The sequence below is a fragment of the Pteropus medius genome, unplaced genomic scaffold (genome assembly GCF_902729225.1).
Source record: "Pteropus medius unplaced genomic scaffold, Ma_sr-lr_union100, whole genome shotgun sequence".
NCBI lineage: Eukaryota > Metazoa > Chordata > Mammalia > Chiroptera > Pteropodidae > Pteropus > Pteropus medius.
Window position 1 is genome coordinate 5,274,775 of NW_024347791.1, and position 20,363 is coordinate 5,295,137.

The 20,363-nt window shown below is 44.3% G+C and overlaps 1 protein-coding gene and 1 pseudogene across 2 annotated transcripts in view; both read right to left on the reverse strand.

Moving 5' to 3' along the window:
* Window positions 1-20,363, reverse strand: part of RFX4 (regulatory factor X4) — a 136,832-nt gene that overhangs the window by 38,445 nt on the left and 78,024 nt on the right. For both annotated transcript variants that reach the window (XM_039877868.1, XM_039877867.1), the window contains exons 8-11: window positions 19,635-19,798; window positions 6,369-6,469; window positions 4,318-4,376; window positions 1,091-1,235 (exon numbers count right to left, since the gene is read on the reverse strand). In XM_039877868.1, the coding sequence (XP_039733802.1) occupies window positions 1,091-1,235; window positions 4,318-4,376; window positions 6,369-6,469; window positions 19,635-19,798 (469 nt within the window). The remainder of the gene's footprint in view (window positions 1-1,090; window positions 1,236-4,317; window positions 4,377-6,368; window positions 6,470-19,634; window positions 19,799-20,363) is intronic.
* On the reverse strand, window positions 11,450-12,201 carry LOC120614911 (60S ribosomal protein L7-like; annotated as a pseudogene).

The following is a 20,363-nucleotide window of genomic DNA, read 5'->3' on the forward strand; positions in this document are numbered from 1 at the left end:
AAACAGGAAACGTGGCGGTAAGAACTTGGAGGATCCCAGAACCTCTGAAATGTGCCCACGTCTTGGTATTTTTGTCTCCTCTGCTCCCCCACAAAGTGACAGCACTAGTGCACGGTGGTGATGCTGAGAGTAGACTTGGGGTAAGGTTCACCAACTCTCTGAGGCTAAAGAATCTTGCTCATGGGAGCTGAGGTGGTGATTAAATGAGATCATGCGTGCGGTGAGTTTGACACAGGACCCGACATAGACTAGGCAGGTCTGTAAGCTGAAATATTATTTTAGTGATGATCTATGAAATCCTTAACGGGAAAGCAGGCTGGGGGCTGCAGAGAGGAAGAAATAGGAGCCTCACAGGCCTTTCCGAGAGCTGACGGGGGGCGTGCGGACACCCTGCCCGCTCTCATGTTCCCTTTCCTCCAACGGCATGACAAAGGACGGCTGAGCTCAGGAAGGAAGGAGCCAGTAAACCCCTGGTCCAGAGTCCCCCCCGGGCTGCGGGCTGTGATGGGCGTTTGAGAAAGAGCAGAGATGTGTTCGTGATGGTCTCTGGCCCTCTCCTGTCCTCCACTCCCAAGAACACTCGGACCACACCGGGGTAAGAGAGCAGTATTCCTGCAGTCGTTGTCCACAGGGATACAGAGAGATGTTCACAGAAGTATACCCCCATCAGTCCCCTGCTCAAACGTTGATGTCATCAAAAAGTTCACCTGCCGTTAGGCGCGTTGACTCATGTGGCCCGCACTAAAAAACAGGCAGCCTATCCAGCTGATGTACACCGAGACAGCAAATTTTTATTCTCTTTTTTTTTTATGCAACCTATAGAAATATGCCTGGCACTGAAGGCCACACGTGAGGCTTTTTGCACGACACTGTGTGCTGCCCGGTTGCACCAGGACCCATTTTCTCCTGCAGGGTTGACACGTGTCCTCTTAAATCAATTAGCCCCCTCATCTGGGCCAACCCATTCAACAGAAATAATAAAAGCGGGAGGACAGGGTGGGAATGCCACTTAAATATTTCCCAAGATACTTTTCCTTTCTTTCTTTTTAAAAGAAAGAAAAAAAGACACAACCGTGGTGGAACAGCTTACACTGGATGATGAGTTTCCGGTGCTCATCGCGAGAGTCCTCCATGGTATAAAGGGTTTGCTTGGTGATGCTGTTGAGGTCCACGTTCCTCCAGTCCTCCAGCATCTGGAAAGTGATGTCTGCACTGTGGATCACTGTTCGAGATGCCTGTAATCCAATCCAATCCACTCGTTAGCTCCTGGGTTGTTAGGTTCAAACCCTTTCACTTTTTTTTTTGTTTTTAGTTAAGCCTTTTTAATGAATCCGCCAGTGGTACTTTGCAAACTACTTCGCAATTCAGGAAAACTCAATTTCAGGAAATAAGTAGGTGAGTCTATAAACTCAGAAGATCTGTTCTCTCTTGTGGCTCTCTCACATCTCCCTTTCTCTCTAAGAACTACCTCCAGGTGGCCTAAAAGCCAGACCAAGCCCTACTATTCCCAGCCCCTTTGGTCTTTACCCGGTGGAACAATGGAATGAAGCCCCAAGATCTGTCGGCCTTCTGATGTAAGCCTGTGGGATGGGAGCTCCGCGCTTAATGACCTGTGTGTCTCCCGTGCCTGAGAAGCGACAGGCCCAGATCTAGTAATGGTCCTGCCACCCCTGGGCCTATGACAGCTTTAGGCCCAGGATTGTACAGTGTTTATTTTTCATATGAATGTATTCTGGAGCAGTTTACAGTCTAGCCTTCTGTTTTTGCTTTTTGTTTTTTATATAACTATAATAATTAAAACACATATACATAATTGAGATGGAGAAAAAGGGAAACTACATCTTAAGACTTGGTAGTTTATTCATGTGTATGTGTGTGTGAGAGAGAGAGAGAGCGTGAGCACACGCACGAGCCGTGGCTTCCTCAAAAGTTTTTAATAAAATTTAAAAAAATAAAAAGGGTTCAAATACACACGGACATTAAATGTCTCCTAATGCTTGTGAAGTTCCAGGCAAGGGTAAATACTGACAATACCTTTTACACCCAGACTGTCAACGCACAAGTAAAATCTTATTTAAATCATTGTAGAACTCTCTGAAGACCAGAGAGGCCTACAACATATATGAACATGTAAGCTGGGTCAGTCTCTGAAGATAACGAGAACAACTGAGTGCAAAGGTCTAGGATTCTGATTCAAATATATCTAGTTCAAATCCTGGCCTTGCTGCTGACCAGCTGATTGACTGGGGCGGGCGAGAAGATTAACCTGTTTCCTGAGCTATAAAATGGAGAGGTACCAGTACCCGCCTCTTACGGAGGGGTGCTGTCGAGGCTTTCTTGAGATAATGTTTAAAAAGTGCATAGTTCGGGGAGTAAGAGCTCCATAAAGGAGGCTTCTGTTATTCAGGTTGTTCTCTCTGTAGCAATTGTGTGACACCTCAGGACCTTTGCACACAGCGTCCCTGCCGGCTGGCACATTCTTCTCTTCCCCTGCCCCTGCCACGCCAACCCTTCTGTCACGTGCGCTCCGATTTAAATGTCACTCCCATGGTGAGGCCATCTCTAACCACTTTACCTAAATAGGACCTACATGCTCCATTGTCCTCTATTTCCGTTCTGTTTCCTTTATGACACTTACCATTTTAAATAATTTTTGGTTTATTTATTTATTTTTTTCCTGAGGAGGGCGAATAACCACTAAGCTTCCGCAGTGTCTGGCACACAGTAGGCACCCAAAAGTCTTTGTGGAATGAATGGCGGAGATGTGAAGCCAAGTTGCGTGCTTAGTGTATCTGGAAGGGCCCGGATATTTAGATCTTGGGTTTAAGTATTTGGGGGTGAGATTTTGGCTGGGTACCGTTTAGTCTGACTTGCCTCATGTGTGTTTAGGGAAGCTCACCGGGATGCTAGCTAAGAGATTCCGTGGTGTTTCATTCCCAGCACTAACCCTGGTCCTCTGGCTAATCCAGGGATGTGTCTGATAGCTGCCCAGTGAAGACGGAAAGGTAGCGTTCGCTGGTTAAATTACATCCTGTCTGTGTGAGAGCGGAATGTGTGTGTGTGTGTGTGTGTGTGTGCATGCGCGCGTGTGCAGGTGCTTACAGCCATGTGTGTGGATGCTTTGACCCACATGTGCATTAAAGGGTCAGAGGCTTTTCTAAACTGAGCCCCAGCGGGAGGCACCAAGACCACGTCCAGTTCCCTGATATGACTCGAGACCAGCTCTTCCAAGCCAGGGATCCCCATGAGTGAGGCGGGCCGAGTGTTAAGAGAAAATAGGGGTGATGAGGACAGTGCCAGACGGAAGAGAAAGGCTTGGCCCATCCAGGTGATTCCTGGCCTGGCGGAAAATAGCTCTAGGGTTTCTAGCTCTTAAAATTTTATCTGCAGAAAATCTGGGTGTTTAGCTGTCATCTACCAGTTTCGTTTGTTAGTGATTAAGTTAAAAACAAAAAACAAAAACTGAACACACGCAAAGCCAGCAAAAATAACCCCACACCAGTGATCTGAGGGCCAGATTTGACCTGTAAACACCAGTTTGCCCCTTTTGCTTTAAGATCATTAATATTTTATAGAGTCCCTTCCTTAAGATACAAAACTAATAGAAATGCAAAGCTTAATGCCATCAAGTTTTAACTTTGGAGTGATAGTGAGATCTACTTTTTACTGTATACATTTTTGTTATGTTTGAGTTTTTTATATTAAGCATGTCGTTTTGTGGTAAATAGAACAGAAATCTGGAAAAACAAAATTGGATAAATATTTAATATACTTCAGGGCTGCGAATGCTTTTGTGATGACAAGAAGTACAACAAACAGCTCATCCCCTTTACCTGTTTGAATCACTGACCACAGTGTTGCTACCTGGGGTGATACTGTGCCCCCAGGCTACGTCCAGCAGTGTCTGTAGACATTCCTGATTGTCACAATGCAGGTGGTACTTGGGGGTGGCACTACTGGCATCTAGTGGGTAGAGGCCAGGGATGCTGCTAAACATCTACAATGCACAGAACAACTCCCCACGACAAAGGATTATCCAAGCCCAAAATGTGGCAGAGAAACCCTTATTTACTTAAGGAAGACACAAACTCGTGGACCTAGGACGTATCTGAAAGGTGAAGGGGCAAGTGACACCAGAAATTATTTCGTATGTACGTTGAAACTATTTAGTGGTTTGCTAACATTTTTATTCCCTATCTGTAGAAATTAAAGTTACACAGCCACTCCTCGACAGATCCTCTAGGGAGCTGTTCTGTGAGTTTGTCCTCCTTTGTGATGACTTAGCAGTAGTTAGAACACATAACACAGGACACATACCTGGCAAAGATGATTTAGTGATGTTTGCCGTCTCAGAATTTGGGAAAACCTTCTTGACACTGCAAGAAGAAAATAGTTTGAAATGTTTTCAGGCTTTATGGTCCTATGTTGGATTATCCAGGGGCAGATTTTTAAAAGTAGTTTTCTTATAAAGTAGCTTTCTTATTTGCCTAAATTTGTCTCACTTTCTGACCACATATTAGGCGCCCACTGGCAAAACCCTGCATTTGACTCTTTGTTCTCCCATTTGGACAACTGTTTCCTAAAACGCTGATATTTAGGGTGCATATTTCAAAGTCACCCCCACGCCACACTGGCAGATGTGAGAAACTGTAGTGTCAATCAACCGTGAATAAAAAGCAATTATTTAGTTGTCTTTCACTTCACTAATTGCAAGCTCAATCACTTCTCCCCATAACTAACTGCAGGAATCAAGTGCAAGCTTTGAAGAAGGCCCTTTAAAAAGTAATCTAATAGGAAACCCTGATGGAGCCTCAGTGCTGTATGGTGCTGGGGGTTGTTCCTCAGATGGGACCCAGGGCTGCACTGCACCTTGAACGTGGCTCTGCGTTCGTCATCTGTCAGTTTTATCAAATGAGCTCCAAGACCTCTTTGCGTGTTTTGATGATCCTGTTTCTTAGCGGACGTGATTCGAAGTGGGGTGACCTTGTATCTGTGGATTTCTAAGCAGACAAGTCAAGTGTCTGCCTGAGGTCTTCGTTCTTACAGAGTCATTTGGAGTAGTGTGTGTTTCCACATTCCCGAGGTGCACCCCAAGGCTCCCTGGGAAGAGTAGGTGTCTCCAGGGACTCACAGGTGTACGGTCCAAGAAAAAGCTCCATGCTGCTAACTTTCAACAGGTTTGCTTTGTCAGCATAATTAAAATGGGTGCAGGCATTCCTCTCATTAATTTCTCAACTGATGAAGAAAGTCAGAAATGTCCCTTGGATTATTGTAACCTGTCCTCAGAGCCAGCCTGGTTTGAAAAATCGGGCGTGGGGTGGAGGATTGGGGTGGGCGAACAGATGAACTTCTAATTTTCCAGGCCAATCAATCGTTAATCCATCTCCTTAATTACTTTTTCTTTAACTTTGTGATGTGGAATTTAGTGCTCGGGAAAAGAAAAGAACTGAGAACCGTGAAATAAAGCGGGCTTTATCAACAGGTGATGGGCACTGCAGGCGGCCTCAGAGCCGCTGAATGGGCTCCCTTTGCCTGTGGAGAGAGGGTAATTTGATCTCCTTCGTTTTCCTCGCGGGCACTGATTTGGGGCAAGAATGGCAAGCCGTATTCAAATGGGGCTTTAAGAAACATATCTCTTAAAACTTTGTTTTGCTCAAAATCATTTCAACTTCGTTTAACAGCACGTGAGTCTTCCCACAAGTACGGACACATGGACACAGGGAGATAGGACCGGTTTTCTCAGGCAGAACTAACGCTGGGGAACGGAAGGTGACGCTCGGCAGAGAAAAGATTCACAGTCCCAGGCCCCTTATGAGAAATACTAACTTGGCTTTCTTGTTAGGCAGGGAATCGAATATGTGAAAACAGCCCCGTAGCTGTTTCCTGCCTCCTGCTCCCACCATTTTGTGGGCACAAGCTTCGGGGGTCAGACAGACTGGAGTTTGACGCCAGGCTCGTAGTTACCGGCCGTGTGGTGGCTTTGGAAATGTTTCTCTGCCTCGTGGAGCCTCATCTGTAGATGAGGGAGACTGTTTCCGACATTACTGAGATGACGTGAGGATTACATGAGGTGAGGAGTATGGCGGTGATGAGCAGAAACTTTGGGGTTGATAGACAGACCTGAAAGCAAATCCCACCTCTGCTACTTAGCTATGTCTCTAAGCCTGTTTCCTTTTCTATAGAAGGAGGTATGCTGCTTTATGTAGCAATAAGCATTTTGTGAGGATTAAATAAATTAATGTATAGAAAGCACTAAGCATAATACTTGGTGCTTTATAGTAACAAACAGTAAATGGTAGCTATTATTATTATTTTATTAACAACCTATGTGAGCTGTTTGGCACTCTGCCCTCAAACTCAGTACTTACGTTCAAACTTGATGTTTCGCAGATTTTCTGGGAGGTCGTGGAGAGCCACTTTTAGCCACTCATCCAGCTGCTTGGCAAACTTCCGGATCACCTGAGTTAAGCTGGAAAGAGAAATGATGCATTTAAGCGCCTCCCGCGTGGCCCGGTCCTTCCCATCGGCCCTACAGGATTTTATTTCCCCTAATGGTGTTTTGGCTACAACCAATAGGTGCCACTCATAGAGCAACTTCAGAGACAGGGCTGGCAGCCCAAGCCCTGTGGGGAGCTGCTGGGTCTGAGAAGGGCACCAATAGAATGTGCTCCGGTGCCAGCGCTGGCCGACAGGAAGACACAGCATGCGCAAGTGTGGAGAAAAGCCCGCTGCACGGCTCGGCGGCATCCAGAACGCTTCCTGCCAGCAAAACACCATCCTTCGTGTTTTCCGGAGAGCCTGGTGTGAGGGGTGAGGACAGTGGGCAGCGGGCCTGAGCGCGCCGGTTGGTAATTGGCCTCTTCTCTTCATGCTGCCCAGTCTTGTCTGAAACCCCCAGCGGGACAGGACCCGTGACAGTGTACCACTGTGCCTGCCCGCCCGGCCCGGGCCTCGGCTTACCCAGCTGCTTGCTGCTCGGTAGGAACTGGAAAGCAACCGTGTATGTTTAAGCTGGCGAACAACCCCGATGTGGAACTTGAAACCATATCAGATTTGGAGAGTCAAGGACTCTTTGGGGGCAGGCGGTCGGAGGGGGTTAGAGGGGTGAAAGGTCAGGGGGCGGCAGTAGGTTACAATATGAGATGGGAATTTGGAGCTGAGAAGACACTGAACACCCTTTCTGGGGTGTCCTGCTCAGCCCTAGGTCCAGTGTCCTCCACAAAGTCCTCCTCGGTCTGGCCCGCCATAGGGACTTCTCCCCATGTTGACACTCACACCATCCTTGCCTGCCACCAACACGGCCTACCCTGCCCCGGTTCAGGCTCCCGCTGACTCTCCCGTCAGACTATCGTCACGAACTTCGGCCTCTCTGGGCAATCCCACCCTGCTCCTCCGCTCACTCATTCTTCTTTCTCCATGATGAATGATCCTCCTTTCCATGACCCTCATACAGTTCCTTCCCCCCCATCCCCATCCACCAGCAGGTGGCATCACCTCTTCTTCTCAGGGAAGACGACTGAAAAGCAAGAGCTTCATCGGCATTCCGCTCCCTTCCTGCCTAGAATCGAGCCCACCCCTATTTCATCCCCTCCTGCCTTCTCGGGAGCCTTACATGCCCCTTTTCCTGCCTGTTCCACCCTTTCATCTCTCCTGGATCACTCCTCTCATCGTGTTAATGCGTTCAAGAATGGTTCACCTTAAAAACAAACAAAAAAACACGCTTATTTCCTCACTCCTCGAGCTATCGCCCTCTGTCTTCCACTTCACAGACCTGCTTCTTCAAAGAGCCGTCTACTCTGTCTCCTTTTCCGCCCCTCCCATTCACCCCCGACTTCATTCCCGTTCCGTGTTCTAAACGGCTCTCAGCCAGGCAGCAGCCTCCATCCGGGACACCAACCCAATGGGCTCGTTTTGGTTCTCATCTCGCTTGACCCCTTGGCAGCATTCGGCTGTTCGCCCTGGCTCCTTTGGGAAATATTTGCTTCCCTGGGCGTTCGTGACCCCTCCATCTTCCGGCCACTCCTCCTCAGTCACCCAGCTCAGCCCCTTCTACCTGGCCATTAACATCTTCCGGTTCTTCCAAGTCTAGTCCTGGGCCCTCTCTTATCACTCTTTATTGCTTCCTTGGATAGTTTCTCCATGCCCACAGCTCCAGTCGCCATCTACACTCACTTGTATAACTCTGGAGAGGTCTTCAGAATTCCACCTGCCTAGAGGACCCCTCCCCATTCAGGAGTCCCAAAGGCACATCGAACCCAGCATGTCCAAACGGAGCTCCTCATTTCCCCGTCAGACCTGGCTCTCTTCTTGTGTTCCCTATTTCCACGTGAACTCTTCTTCCCACGAAGTTTCGTTTGTTAACTTTTTTATTATTAAAAATTTCAAATATGCCCCAGGATAGAGAGAATAGTATAATAAACCTCAAAGTATCCTGGACCTAGCTTCAATAATTAGCAACATTTTGCCAGTTTATCACATGCCACTCTTTTCTGGTGTGTTTTAAGGAAATTCAAGATATCATTTCATTTCAAAATCTTAGAATGCATTTCTAACGTGCATTTAAATATGTATGTATATGTCCACACACACACACACACACACACACTTAAAACCACCATACCATTAGTACACCTAACAGAATGAACGATTCCTTAATATTATCTAAAGCCTAATACGTACTCAAATTTCTCTCTTTCTCTCAAAGACATCTTTTAGTTTGTTTGAATCAGGATCCAAACGAGGTCTACAAATTGCATAAAACAGATAACATTGCCTTGTTCTGTTTCTTAAGCCTTTTAAAAAATTATGTTTCATGCCATTGGTTTACTGGCAACGTCATATTATTTGTTCCATCGGATGTCCACGTTCCGATTTGGCTGATTCCTTCCTTGTAGTGCCATTTATCCTATTCGTCTATCCTGTGTGCTTCCCGTAACATGGCAGTTTGGCCTAAAGACTTGATTAAATTCATTACAATTTTTGAGGCAAGAAAACTTTGTAAGTGGCCCCTGTGCTGCTCACTGCGTCACATCGTGAGGCTTCAAACGTCTGGTTCCTCTTTCTAGTTTTGAAACTCTCTCCCCATTACCAGGTAGTGCAGAGTTTATCTCCGAGTTACCTCTCACCCTCGTCCATACTCCAGGCTATCACCATCCTTCACCTAGGCCACTGCAGTGGCTTCCACAGTGTCCCCGCCCTGCTCTCCTTCCCACCTCCAACCCCGTCATGATGGGAATTTTGCCAAAACACTTGCAATCCTGATCTGTTTCACTTTCTGGTTAAAATTCAAGACGTTTTCATTATTCTTAGGGTAAAAACCCAAATCCTCACGGTGACCCCTAAGGCTCGCACTATGGCCCTGCTGTCCTCTCCAGCCTTGTCCTGCATCTTCACCCATCATCCACATTTCAGTCCCACCAGCCTCTGCCTGGTCCTCTGCCTGGTCGTTTGCCACCGCGGGGCCTCTGCGCTTGGCTTCCTTTCACCCAGGAAAATCCCACTCCTCTCTACCTACTCAGCAACTCATCCGTCTGATCTCAGCCCAGGAAAACCTTCGCTGAAGCCCCCTGAGACTAGGTCAGAGCCCCCAGCGATTCCTCTGGAAGGAGCCTGTACTGTGACACTTGCAAGCTAGACACTAACTTGTGTGATTATCTGATGAATGTCCACTTCCCACTAGACCTATGCTCCATGAGGAGGGCAGGGACTATGTCTCTTTTTCTTATCAGTGTATCCTCAGCAACTAGCATAGTGCCAGACACCTAGGAGGCACGTAAGAAGTGTTTGTTAAGTGAAATGAGTGTCTCCCCATCCTCAGCTGGATAGACCTCCGATATATTCCCCACAAGGCACTACCCAGATTATCCCCGTTTTATCTTTCTGACTCCGGCTCTCTCACTCTGCCCCCGCTCACTCCATCCCCAAGGCACCGGCTTCCTTTCTGCTTCCCCAGGCCCTTGCCATGGCCTCTGTGCTTGCTGCTCCCTCCGCCTGGGAAGCTGTGCCCCAGGTAGCAGCCTGGCTCTCTTCCTTCCCAACTTCGAAAGTTTGTTCAAGTGTTGACGACAGTATTTGAAATTGCCGATCTCCCCACTCTCTCGGCTCCCTTCACTAATCTCAACACCCGCGATCCCGCCGTATGTTTGACAACGATTACTTTGGCTTATGTTATGAAAATCAACTCTAGGAGGACAAGGACAGAGCAGAGAGATCTGGTCAGAGGTTACTGCATGGGTCTGGCCAAGAGAGTGGCCTGGGTGAGGGCAGTAACAGCGGAAACAATGCACTATCGTCGGATTACATTATTTCGAAGGCAGAGCCAACAGGATTTCCTGGTGAGTGGATGCGAGTGTATGAGGAGAGAATGGAGCCGAGTAAGTCCTTCTGGAAGAAAAGGGATTCTGCCCCGCCCGTGCCCAGCACAGTGCCTGAGACACAGGAGGTGCTTGATAAATGCTAAATGCTGAGTGAACCAAAAGTACTGCGGTGTGTCATGAAGCAAAAGTTCAAAACAGTATCAGTTCTTAGCACGCTGGATCCGACTTATTTTTTTTTTTTTAAATGAAATTCTTAAATATATTTGTATAGGAGCTTCCAAATACCAAAATGTAATGATTCTGGTGCAATCACTTTAAAAGAACTAAACGGGGCATCTATTTCCTAGGCATCATACCTTTGCCACAATCAGTGAGGACTCCAAAAATTTTTACTTTTATTAAACATACTCCACGTTAAAGCTAAAAAAAAAAAAAGTTCACTGGTCTAGGTGAGATGATACATAAAACACACAGGAATGTTATTCATAAAACATTCAAGCTTCCTATTTAAAATTTTTGCTCACTGGTTTCATTAGGAGTGCTCTAGATGCTCCAAAATAATTTGTATCAATGGGCACAAATCTCATTCCTTCCTTCATAATATATACAATATGTAATGGAATTATTAAAAGTTACCGAAATATGAACAGATGTTACAAAACAAGAAAAACATAAAAATGGAATGCAAAAGGAAAGCAACACACGTACATGGCACTGTACAGGCAAGCCAAAGCTTGAGAAAGCTGCATTTCAGCAACAGAATTTAAAAATTTTTAAACTGCTTTTACTATCTCATCTGTAAAGCATGCCCAAAGACCCGTGAAAAAGACTTTCTTAGATTACACCCATTTTGGCTAACTCGATGACACAATTCAAAAGTGAAAAAAAACAAAGATTTCTCTTTTATACAGAAAAGTCCTTAATAAACCCAAGGAATGCTTTTCATGAGATACAAACTGAACCCTAGTTTTGCATGCAATAGCTGTTGATTTCGCTTAATTTGATCACACACCAAAATTTGCCATATAGTTAAGGGATGGCAGAGGTGGGCTAACAAAATAGTCACCAGGACAACAAAACATTTCAGTTTGAAAGCAGCACTGTTTATTACAAAAATAACCATAATCTATACCTTAGCTCATCCTTCTAATAAGCCTGTTGATCTGGTCTCACCTGTTGCCAGTGTCACCACCACCTACAAAACAGGTGGTCTTTATCGTCATTCCACCTCATGGCGAGGGTCATGTGAAGGGCCACCAGAAGTTGTTTGCTTCCTTGAAGCATCTTCCAACAGTATAGATCTCGTGCATCAGATCCTCCATGCAGATGATGCCATATTTACCAAGAGACTGAGCAATTAATTAGTAGGGTTATCTGTCAAGGCAGTTGGCTTTTTGTTGGTTTTGCCATAACCACGCTTATAGATGAAATCATTTACTGACTTCAGGTTTCAGTATTTCCATGCAATATAGGGCCCCACCATCCTGAGCATGTTAATCAAAGCCTTGCTGAGCTTAACAAGGTGCCATTGAAGATCTGGCGAAGACAAGAAGGTACAGCACCTTTCAAACCTTTGGGCTTATGCCACCGATGCCTCTGATCCTGATGACAAATGCCAATTTGGGTTCTGCAGGTACGTAGAAGTAGCCAGCTTTTCTCGCCATCCTAGCCATTCGAACCTCGGTCTGTACATCTGCCTATATTTTTTGTGCTGGTGCTTAGCTTCTTCATAGATAAGTTTCTTCCTTGCCTTTCAAAGTATCTTTTAGGCAAACTTCTCTCCCAGGCGCTTAATCTTCAGTTCTGTGAAATTCCTTCACTTTTTCTTAAGGGTTTCTGACACGGCAGGAACCTTCTTCTCTTCTGCACCCTCCATGGTTCTGGCCAGGAAAGAGCTGGATCCAACTCCTAAGTGAGAAGATGCCTCAGAATATTTGGCTGCTCTTGACAGAGGTCAACATGTAGAGAAGTGCCTGGAGAGATCGTCCTATGGCTGCTGGACCATCAGGGAGGGTGGGCTTGCCATTCTCTGGGCGTGACACATTGCCCAGAAGGAATTATTTGATGCTGGAATGGGGGAGCTGGCCTTTGTCCAGAAGCTGGAAATAAGCAGGAGGACCACTGACAGGGCCTTTCATACAATTGTTTGATTTTATAAGCGAAAGAAAAGCGAGGAGGGATTCAGCCTGGAAAGGATTCTATTTAGGGACTCAGACACCGGGCTACTGGGAGTAATCTAAACATTCAGGCTCCCCTGGTGTTGAATGAGCAGGTGAGGAGCTGGCCTCCCAATCACCTGGTCTAAGAGATGCTGCCCAGCCCGCTCCGCCTTCTTGCATCAGCAGATGGTGCTGAGCATCACCCTGCTTCTTGACATACTCTCTTTCGATGGTGAGCAAAGACCCTGTGGTCTGACCCTTTTCTCTGCTGACGTATCCGCATCTCCTTCCTCGACTCTCCCTTATCCATCTTACTCCCCGGGCTGGCACTCCCAGGGGCTGCCCTGCACTTCTGCTGACACACTTTCTCCTCCCTCTTGTGCAGACATCTGTGGCTCCAGCTTCAGCGCTTTTCCTGCATCTCCATTCCACACGTGCGCCCCCCTGCATGACCTCCAGCAGTGATGCTAGTACAACAGCAACAGTGGTGATAACAGCAGCTACTTTTAAATGAGCGCAGCGTGACAAGCGCTGAGCACTTCACACCTTTTCTTATTTCATCCTCACTAACAAGGAGGTACTAGCAGAGAGGTGAGAAGCCGAGGCTCAGAGACCGTTATTTTATTTGCTCAGGGAGATGCAGCAAGTAAGTCAGAGAGCCAAGATTCAAGCCCAGGTCTGTCTGGCTCCAAAGCCTGGGCTCACCACCGTCATTTCACCGCAGCCTCACGTGGTAAATACCTGAACTGCACATGCACCTCTAGATGCCTTGTGACTCCTCATCTCCAGACCAGGGCCTTCTGCTGCTTTTCCGGCAGAGGCGTTGCTATTGCTTTTGCATCTCAGTCTTCTCTTCGCTTTGCGGACACCTTATCCTCCCTGCCCAGCCCCTCCCCCAGTCCACACCTGCTTTCTTACTTCTGCTACACCAATCATTACTGACAGCCGCTGTGCCAAGATCACTTGGGAGGTCACAGGCAGTACTCAGAGTTTGTGAAGCTCCTTCTAAGGGTGTGTATACGCTTACCGATCCCTCAGGAGGTAGCTTCTCAGTAAAATGGAGGTAGAGATTGAGCCATTATCTAATTCATTTGATCAATGCGCAATTAAGAATTTAGTAACTCAAACCCTAAAGGGGTCCTTTATACACATATACATATATATACACGCATATATATATATTTTGTGTCTGTATGGGCATATACATATGATTATAAAAATAATTCGGTCTGAATACAGAGCACTTGAAAAATGGCAGAAAGCATGAGACCAAAATTTGACCATTAATCCCACCTGGAGGTCCCCTTGGTTACTCTATTTAGATGTGTTTCTGTTCCACCTAGAATATGGAAAATTGGGAAGAGTATCGTTTCCTCTATAACAGGAAAAAGTCAGATAATCTACAAAATCATAACTTTTCTTTAACTCATCAGAGAGCTGTGGTCAGGACCACCTATTTTGGAATTAATAGAAAGACAGCCACTGTCAAAGAGCGGGAGCCTTGGGAAATGGCTCATCTGTGCTAGAGGGAGGGAACAGGATGTCCCCACAACTGGGTAAAAGAATCCAGGTCACATTTTTTCACAGATTGCTAAAGGCCAAGTGTGAAATCGCATGAACATATCTAGAACTCTGGAAGCCACAGATGCAAAAGAAGTTCACATCTATTGACAAGATCTTCCCATAGACCTCGCCATGTGCTTATGAGAGAGACTGGAGGCAGGACAGGAGAACAGAGACAGTCTATCCCTGAGGTGCATGCTTGGAGGCGTGGAGCAGCCATTGCTGGCCGAAAAGCATGAAGCCCTGCTGGGACCTTTCTCCATTATGGAACAGAAGCCTCAACCGGCTAGGGGAAAAGCAGAAAATACTGTTGACCTTGGAGTATAGGGAGAGTACTCACTGCAGCTGGGGGCAAGATAAAGAGAAAGAGCTCTGACTTTGGTAGAAATCATCATGGGCTCAGACTATTCGATACTTATCTCTGGATTAGGACGGGATCACTGAAAATGCCCAACTCTGACTGCAAAAACCACAGGGCTTGTTTAAGAATGAGTCAAGTAACAGAGAACTCTGCCCTCACCCCATCCCCAAACAGGCTAAAAAATGTAGTAGCAGTACCCAGAGAAAGCCTAAAGCTGAGGATGTAGCAGTAACATTGAGAAAAACTTTCAACAAACAAACTTCCAACCTAAGCACAAGGTACCCCAAAAGAATTTGAATCTGGTGGTACAAGATAATCATAGCAACAGCAAAACCCAAACCCAATGAACTCCTGAATAAACTGACTGAATTCCTCATAGTAAGAGCCTAGAAGAAGAGCCATGTCCATTTATATAAATATTATTTATCTCGGTCTTTACTGTTCTACACGGTGTTGCCAGTCATTATAAAATTATAAGAAACACAAAGTAAGGAAAAGAACCCACTCTCAAGAGATAAAGCAATTAACTGATCCAGACTATCACACAAGGAATTTAAAGTAACTGTGATTACACCTAAAGGAAATAGAAAAAGAAGAACAAAGCCCAAAGTTAATAGAAGGAAGGAAATAATAAAGATCAGAGCAGAAATAAATGAAGTAAATATAGTAAATGAAGTAAATGAAAAAAAAATAGGAAAAAATCAACGAAGCTCTTTGAAAAGATAAACAAAATTTATAAACCTTTAGACTCAACAAGAAAAAATGAGAGAAGGCTCAAATAAATAAAATCAGAAATGAAAGAGGAGTTAAAACTGACACCACAGAAACACAAAGGATCATTAGTGAGTATTACGAACAATTATATGCCAACAAATGGAACAACCTAGAAGAAACAGATGAATTTCTAGAAACATACAGTCTTCCAAAACTGAATCAGGAACAAACAGAAAACCTAAACAGATTAATTACTAGCAACAAAATTGAATCGGTAATTAAAAAAAAACTCCCAACAAACAAAAGCCCAGGACCAGAATGCTTTGCAAGTGAATGCTACCAAACATTTAAAGAAGAATTAATACCTGTTCTCTAACTATTCCAAAAAATTGAAAGGGAAGGAATGCTCCCAAACTCATTCTACAAGACCAATTTCACTCTGATACCAAAACTAGACAAAGACACTACAAAAAAGGAAAATTACTGGCCAGCATTACTAACGAACACAGGTGCAAAAATTCTCAACAAAATATTAGCCAACCATATGCCACCAAATCATATACCATGATCAAGTGAAATTTATTCCAGGGATGCAAGGATGGTTCATATTCGCTAATCAATCAAATGTGATACACTACATCAACAAAACAAAGGTTAAAAATCACATGATCATCTCAGTAGATGCAGAAAAATCATTTGAGAAAGTTCAACATCTGTTTATGATGACAACCCTCAACGAAGTGGGTCTAAAGGGAAAATGCATCAACATAATAAAGACCATTTATGACAGACCCACAGCTAACATCATACTCATTGGCGAAAGGCTGAAAGCTTTTTCTCTAAGATGAGAAACAAGACAAGGATGCCCACTCCGCCACTTGTATTAACCTTCCAAGTGAGAAGATGTCTCAGAAATAAATAACAATAAAGTTAGTCCCAAATACATACATGTCAAAGTCGGTACCTAGACTACAGAAAGCGCTGCTTTTTTTCAAGTGTAACAAAACTGACCCTGTATTAGATAACAAACAAAATCTAAACTAAGTCTCAAAAGAAGAAATAGTGAAGAAAACAGTCTCTAATCACAAAGCAATAAAAGTTAAAATAAATAACATAACCAGAAAACGCTAGTTCCTAAGAATTGGAAATTTTTAAATGCTCTTTTAAATTTCTTAGGACAAAGAGAAACTCCACAGCAAAGTTGCAAAATATTTAGAAAATAACACTCATTAAAATATTAAATATTAAAACCTGTGGGATACAGCTAAAAAAGTGCTCAAAGAAAAATCTAAGCCTGAAATACTTACGTTATTAAACAAAAGTTAAAATAAATATGTTAAATATCTATTTTTTGGTCAATTTGCGGGGGGAACACTGATATAACTCAAGCTCCTAGAATCGGGCCAGACACAGATGAGGCCCAATAAATGTTTATTTAATAAATGAATAACAGAGTAAACTTAAAGGAAAAGGAATGAATTAATAAAAAGCAGAAATTAATATATTAGGAAAAAAGAAATAATAATAGCACCAATAAGTATATCCAAGAGCTTGATTCTTTAAAAAAAAAAATAATAACAATTTAGGTAAACTAATGACAAAGAAATGGCAGAAAGCATAACTACTCAAACTAAATGTAGTAAAGCAGAAATAATCATAGACACAAAGGAAATTCAGTGAGTCTGCAAACCCACTTTGTTCAACCCTAAGCAAATAAATTTAAAGATCTGGAAGAAATGGATAATTTGTAGGAAATAATTTACTAAAACTTATCTCAGAGAAGATAGAAAATTTAAACTGACCAATTACTATAGGGAAATAGAAGAAAAATTTCAAAGATAATATAATTGTAAACCTGGAAAGTTTAAGAGAACCTCAAAAAAGTAATACAGCAATAAGATAATTAAATCTAACATGATCAGGTCCAACTACAACACACAGATATCAATAGCTTTCAGATATATAGATAATCATCAATCAACAGATATGGAGGAAAAGCCTGCATTTACAATAGCAACAAAAAATAATATATGTAATAAATTAATTTAACTTAAAAAAATGTCTGATTTATATTTTTTAAATTTACAATATTCCGAAAGGCCACAAAATTGAAGATAAGAATAAATGGCAAGACAAACGATGTTCTTTGTTAGGAATTCTTCATATGGTAAAGATGTTATTCTCCCTAAATTGACCTGAAAATGTAATGTAATCACAATAAAACTACATATATGTTATGTATGTGTGTATATATATATATATTTACATAGACAAACTGATGCTAAAGTAATTCATATGGAAAAATAAGTGACCATAACAGAAAATTCTGAAAAGAAAAAATTATTCAAATATAGGTAAAAGCACAAAACTTCAAACAGAATGATACTGTAACACGAATATATAGAAATATCAATAGTATAGAATAGAAAGTCTAGAAATAGTCTCGAATACATATAAAATTTACTATATTAAAAAGGAGGCATCTCAAATCTGTGAAGAAAAGATGGAATAATTAACATATGGCATTGGGACAACAGGATAGTCCTGGGAAAGAAAATGAAGCCATACTTTCCATCTTATACCAGGATGAATTCCGAAATGAACAAAAATTCTAAAGCAAAAAATTAAACCATAAAATTACTGAGAGAAATGATGGGAAAATTACTTTATAATTGGAGTGAAGAAGACTTTTAACAGTATGATACAAAATCCAGAAGCCGTAAAAACCAGGACTGATAGATTCAACGACACAAATATATTTCCTGCATGGCAAAAGCAAAAGAACAAGAGATATTTGCAACTCTTATTACAAATAAATGGTTACTATCTTTCATAAATAAAGAGCTTCTAAAAATCAATGAGAAAAACATCAACTACCAAATAGTCGAAGGCTAAGAACAGAGTTCACGTAAAGAAAATAGACATCACTCTTAAAGATATGAAGAGATATTCAATTTCATTCATAATAAGAGAAGTTAAAAGTCCACTAAGAAAAAGTTTAAGTCACATATCCTTTGAACCGGGAATTCATCCCTCTAGAAACATATCCTGCACATATACTCCATGTAGTAGGATGAATGGTGGTCCCCCGCCAAAATATGTCCACCCAGAACCCGTGGAGGTGGTCTTATTTGGGAAAAAAAGGAACTTTGCAAACGTGATTAAAGTAAGGATGTTGAGATGAGATCTTGAATTCGTTGGGTGGGCCTTAAGCCTGATGATAAGCGTCCTTATAAGAGGCAGCTGGACGCAGACTGGGAGGCAGTGTGAAGCCGGAGGCGGAGACCGGAGTGCTGCATCTACAAGCCAAGGAACCCCGCGCGTTGGCCGCAGCCGCCAGAAGGCGGGAGAGAGGCCGAGAACAGATCTTCCGGCACAGTCTCTGGCAGGAACCGACCCTGCCCACACCTGGATTTCAGACTCCTGGCCTTCAGAACTGTCAGGGAATGCATTTCTGTTGTTTTAAGCCACCCAGTCTGTGGCACTTGGTTACTGCAGTCCTAGGAAACTAATGTGCTGCACATGGTAGTTAACGCATTATTTGTCACAGCATTGTTTGTAGTAGGACAAGACTGGAAACGTCAAGACAACTGGTTAAATTCAATACAGTGGTACGGTATGCAGGTGTAAATGTGCACCTTTATAGATCGATGTGCAACGCTCTCTGTAACCGTCCCAACAGGAAACAGATGCCACTTGAAACAGGAGAGTTTATTTACAACGGACAAGTCATAAAGGTGTAGGCAGGCATAGAGGAACCCACAGGGAGACTGCTTCAACCTGGGGTTAGGGTCAGGGGGCTGTTTACCCACCTCCATGCCCAAAAGACAACCTGGAAGGCAGCAGAGCCTTGTGGAGGGACACGGCCAGCCTGAGGCACCTCATAGGGAGGGAGGCGGAGAGTTAAGCTTCTGACTTCAGTCTGGCCCCTCTCTCTGGTCTTGCTCCCCCCCCCACCCCACCGCCATTGGCTGATCCCAGGGGAGAGCTGGGGGAAAGGGAGCTCCGTGAGGCAGAGGGTAGCATGGAGCACAGTGGGGAGTGCATCTGCGGGGGTCACGGAAGTTGTCCGGCATGACTTCCAAGGTGGTTTTTTTTTAAGCAAAGTACAGAACAATAATATACAGCATGTCACCATTTCAGTAAGAAAGAGAAAAAGTATATTATACGCAGTAGTTACATGTGCCTAGTCGATCCGGACGAACCCGCAAGAAAATGATTATATTTGATGCGCTGGGGAGGGGATGTGGGTGTCTGGGGAACGAGGCGGCGGGGGTGGGGGGCACTTTACACTGTATACCATGTTATACCTTTTCACTTTTGAACCATATAAATGGTTCAAAATGTTAACATTTCTATTTATATTCAAAAATATAAAATTTAATTTTTAAAAGTCTAACATTAATGGTCTTTGCGAGGGAGGCCCCCAGAGAGTCCACGATTATATTCAATAACAGGAGAAGCAGGAACAAGAAATGCTGGGGACCAGCCATGAGGAAAGGTGACAAGAAGTGTGCCCACCTGTCAGGTAATGCCTGCAGCACGGTGGGCATCAGCACTCCGGAGATAGCTTTGTAGAGGATGGAGTCACACACGCCGACGATGTTCACCACCGTGGAGGAGCCCAGCACGGGCAGCATGTGGGGCGGCATTCCTTGCCAAAAGTGCAGAAGGAAACTTTGAACCTGTATCGGCCCACAGAGAGGAGAAGAACCATGAGGTTACACAGCGCCCACCCAACAGAGCCTTGGGCCTCAGCCCTGGCCAACCCTGTCTGCCATGCTGTTAGCTACTTCCCCTGCCACGGCAGAGGCCACCCCAGCCCGCTGTGGCTGAGGAGGTCCCTGGTCCTCCTGTCCCAAGTCTTCCCCCTGCGCATCCGTGTGGCGTGCCCATTGCTGGAGGAGCACTTGGCCTGGCAGCCTGGGGTCTATTCTGCGCTGGGAGTAACACATTAACCCATCTGCCCCTTCACGCTCGCTGTGCTCTGGGAGGAGTTTCAGGAAGGGGAGGTGGGATGTGGCTTTCAGAAAAAGCCCAGAGCACTAGAATTCACTATTCTTTGGGCCTGCTGGTGCCCCGGGGGCCCCTGGGTGTTCTGGAAAGGAAGGGAACGGTGCATGAGTTGCCGGTAAGAGGAATGCGTCTGGAAGGGAGGAGAGTAGGTTCCACAAACAGAAGTCTCCTGATTCAGACTTGGGCACTAAAAACTGGATAAAGTGCAAGGGCCTCTTGATATCCAAATTCGTC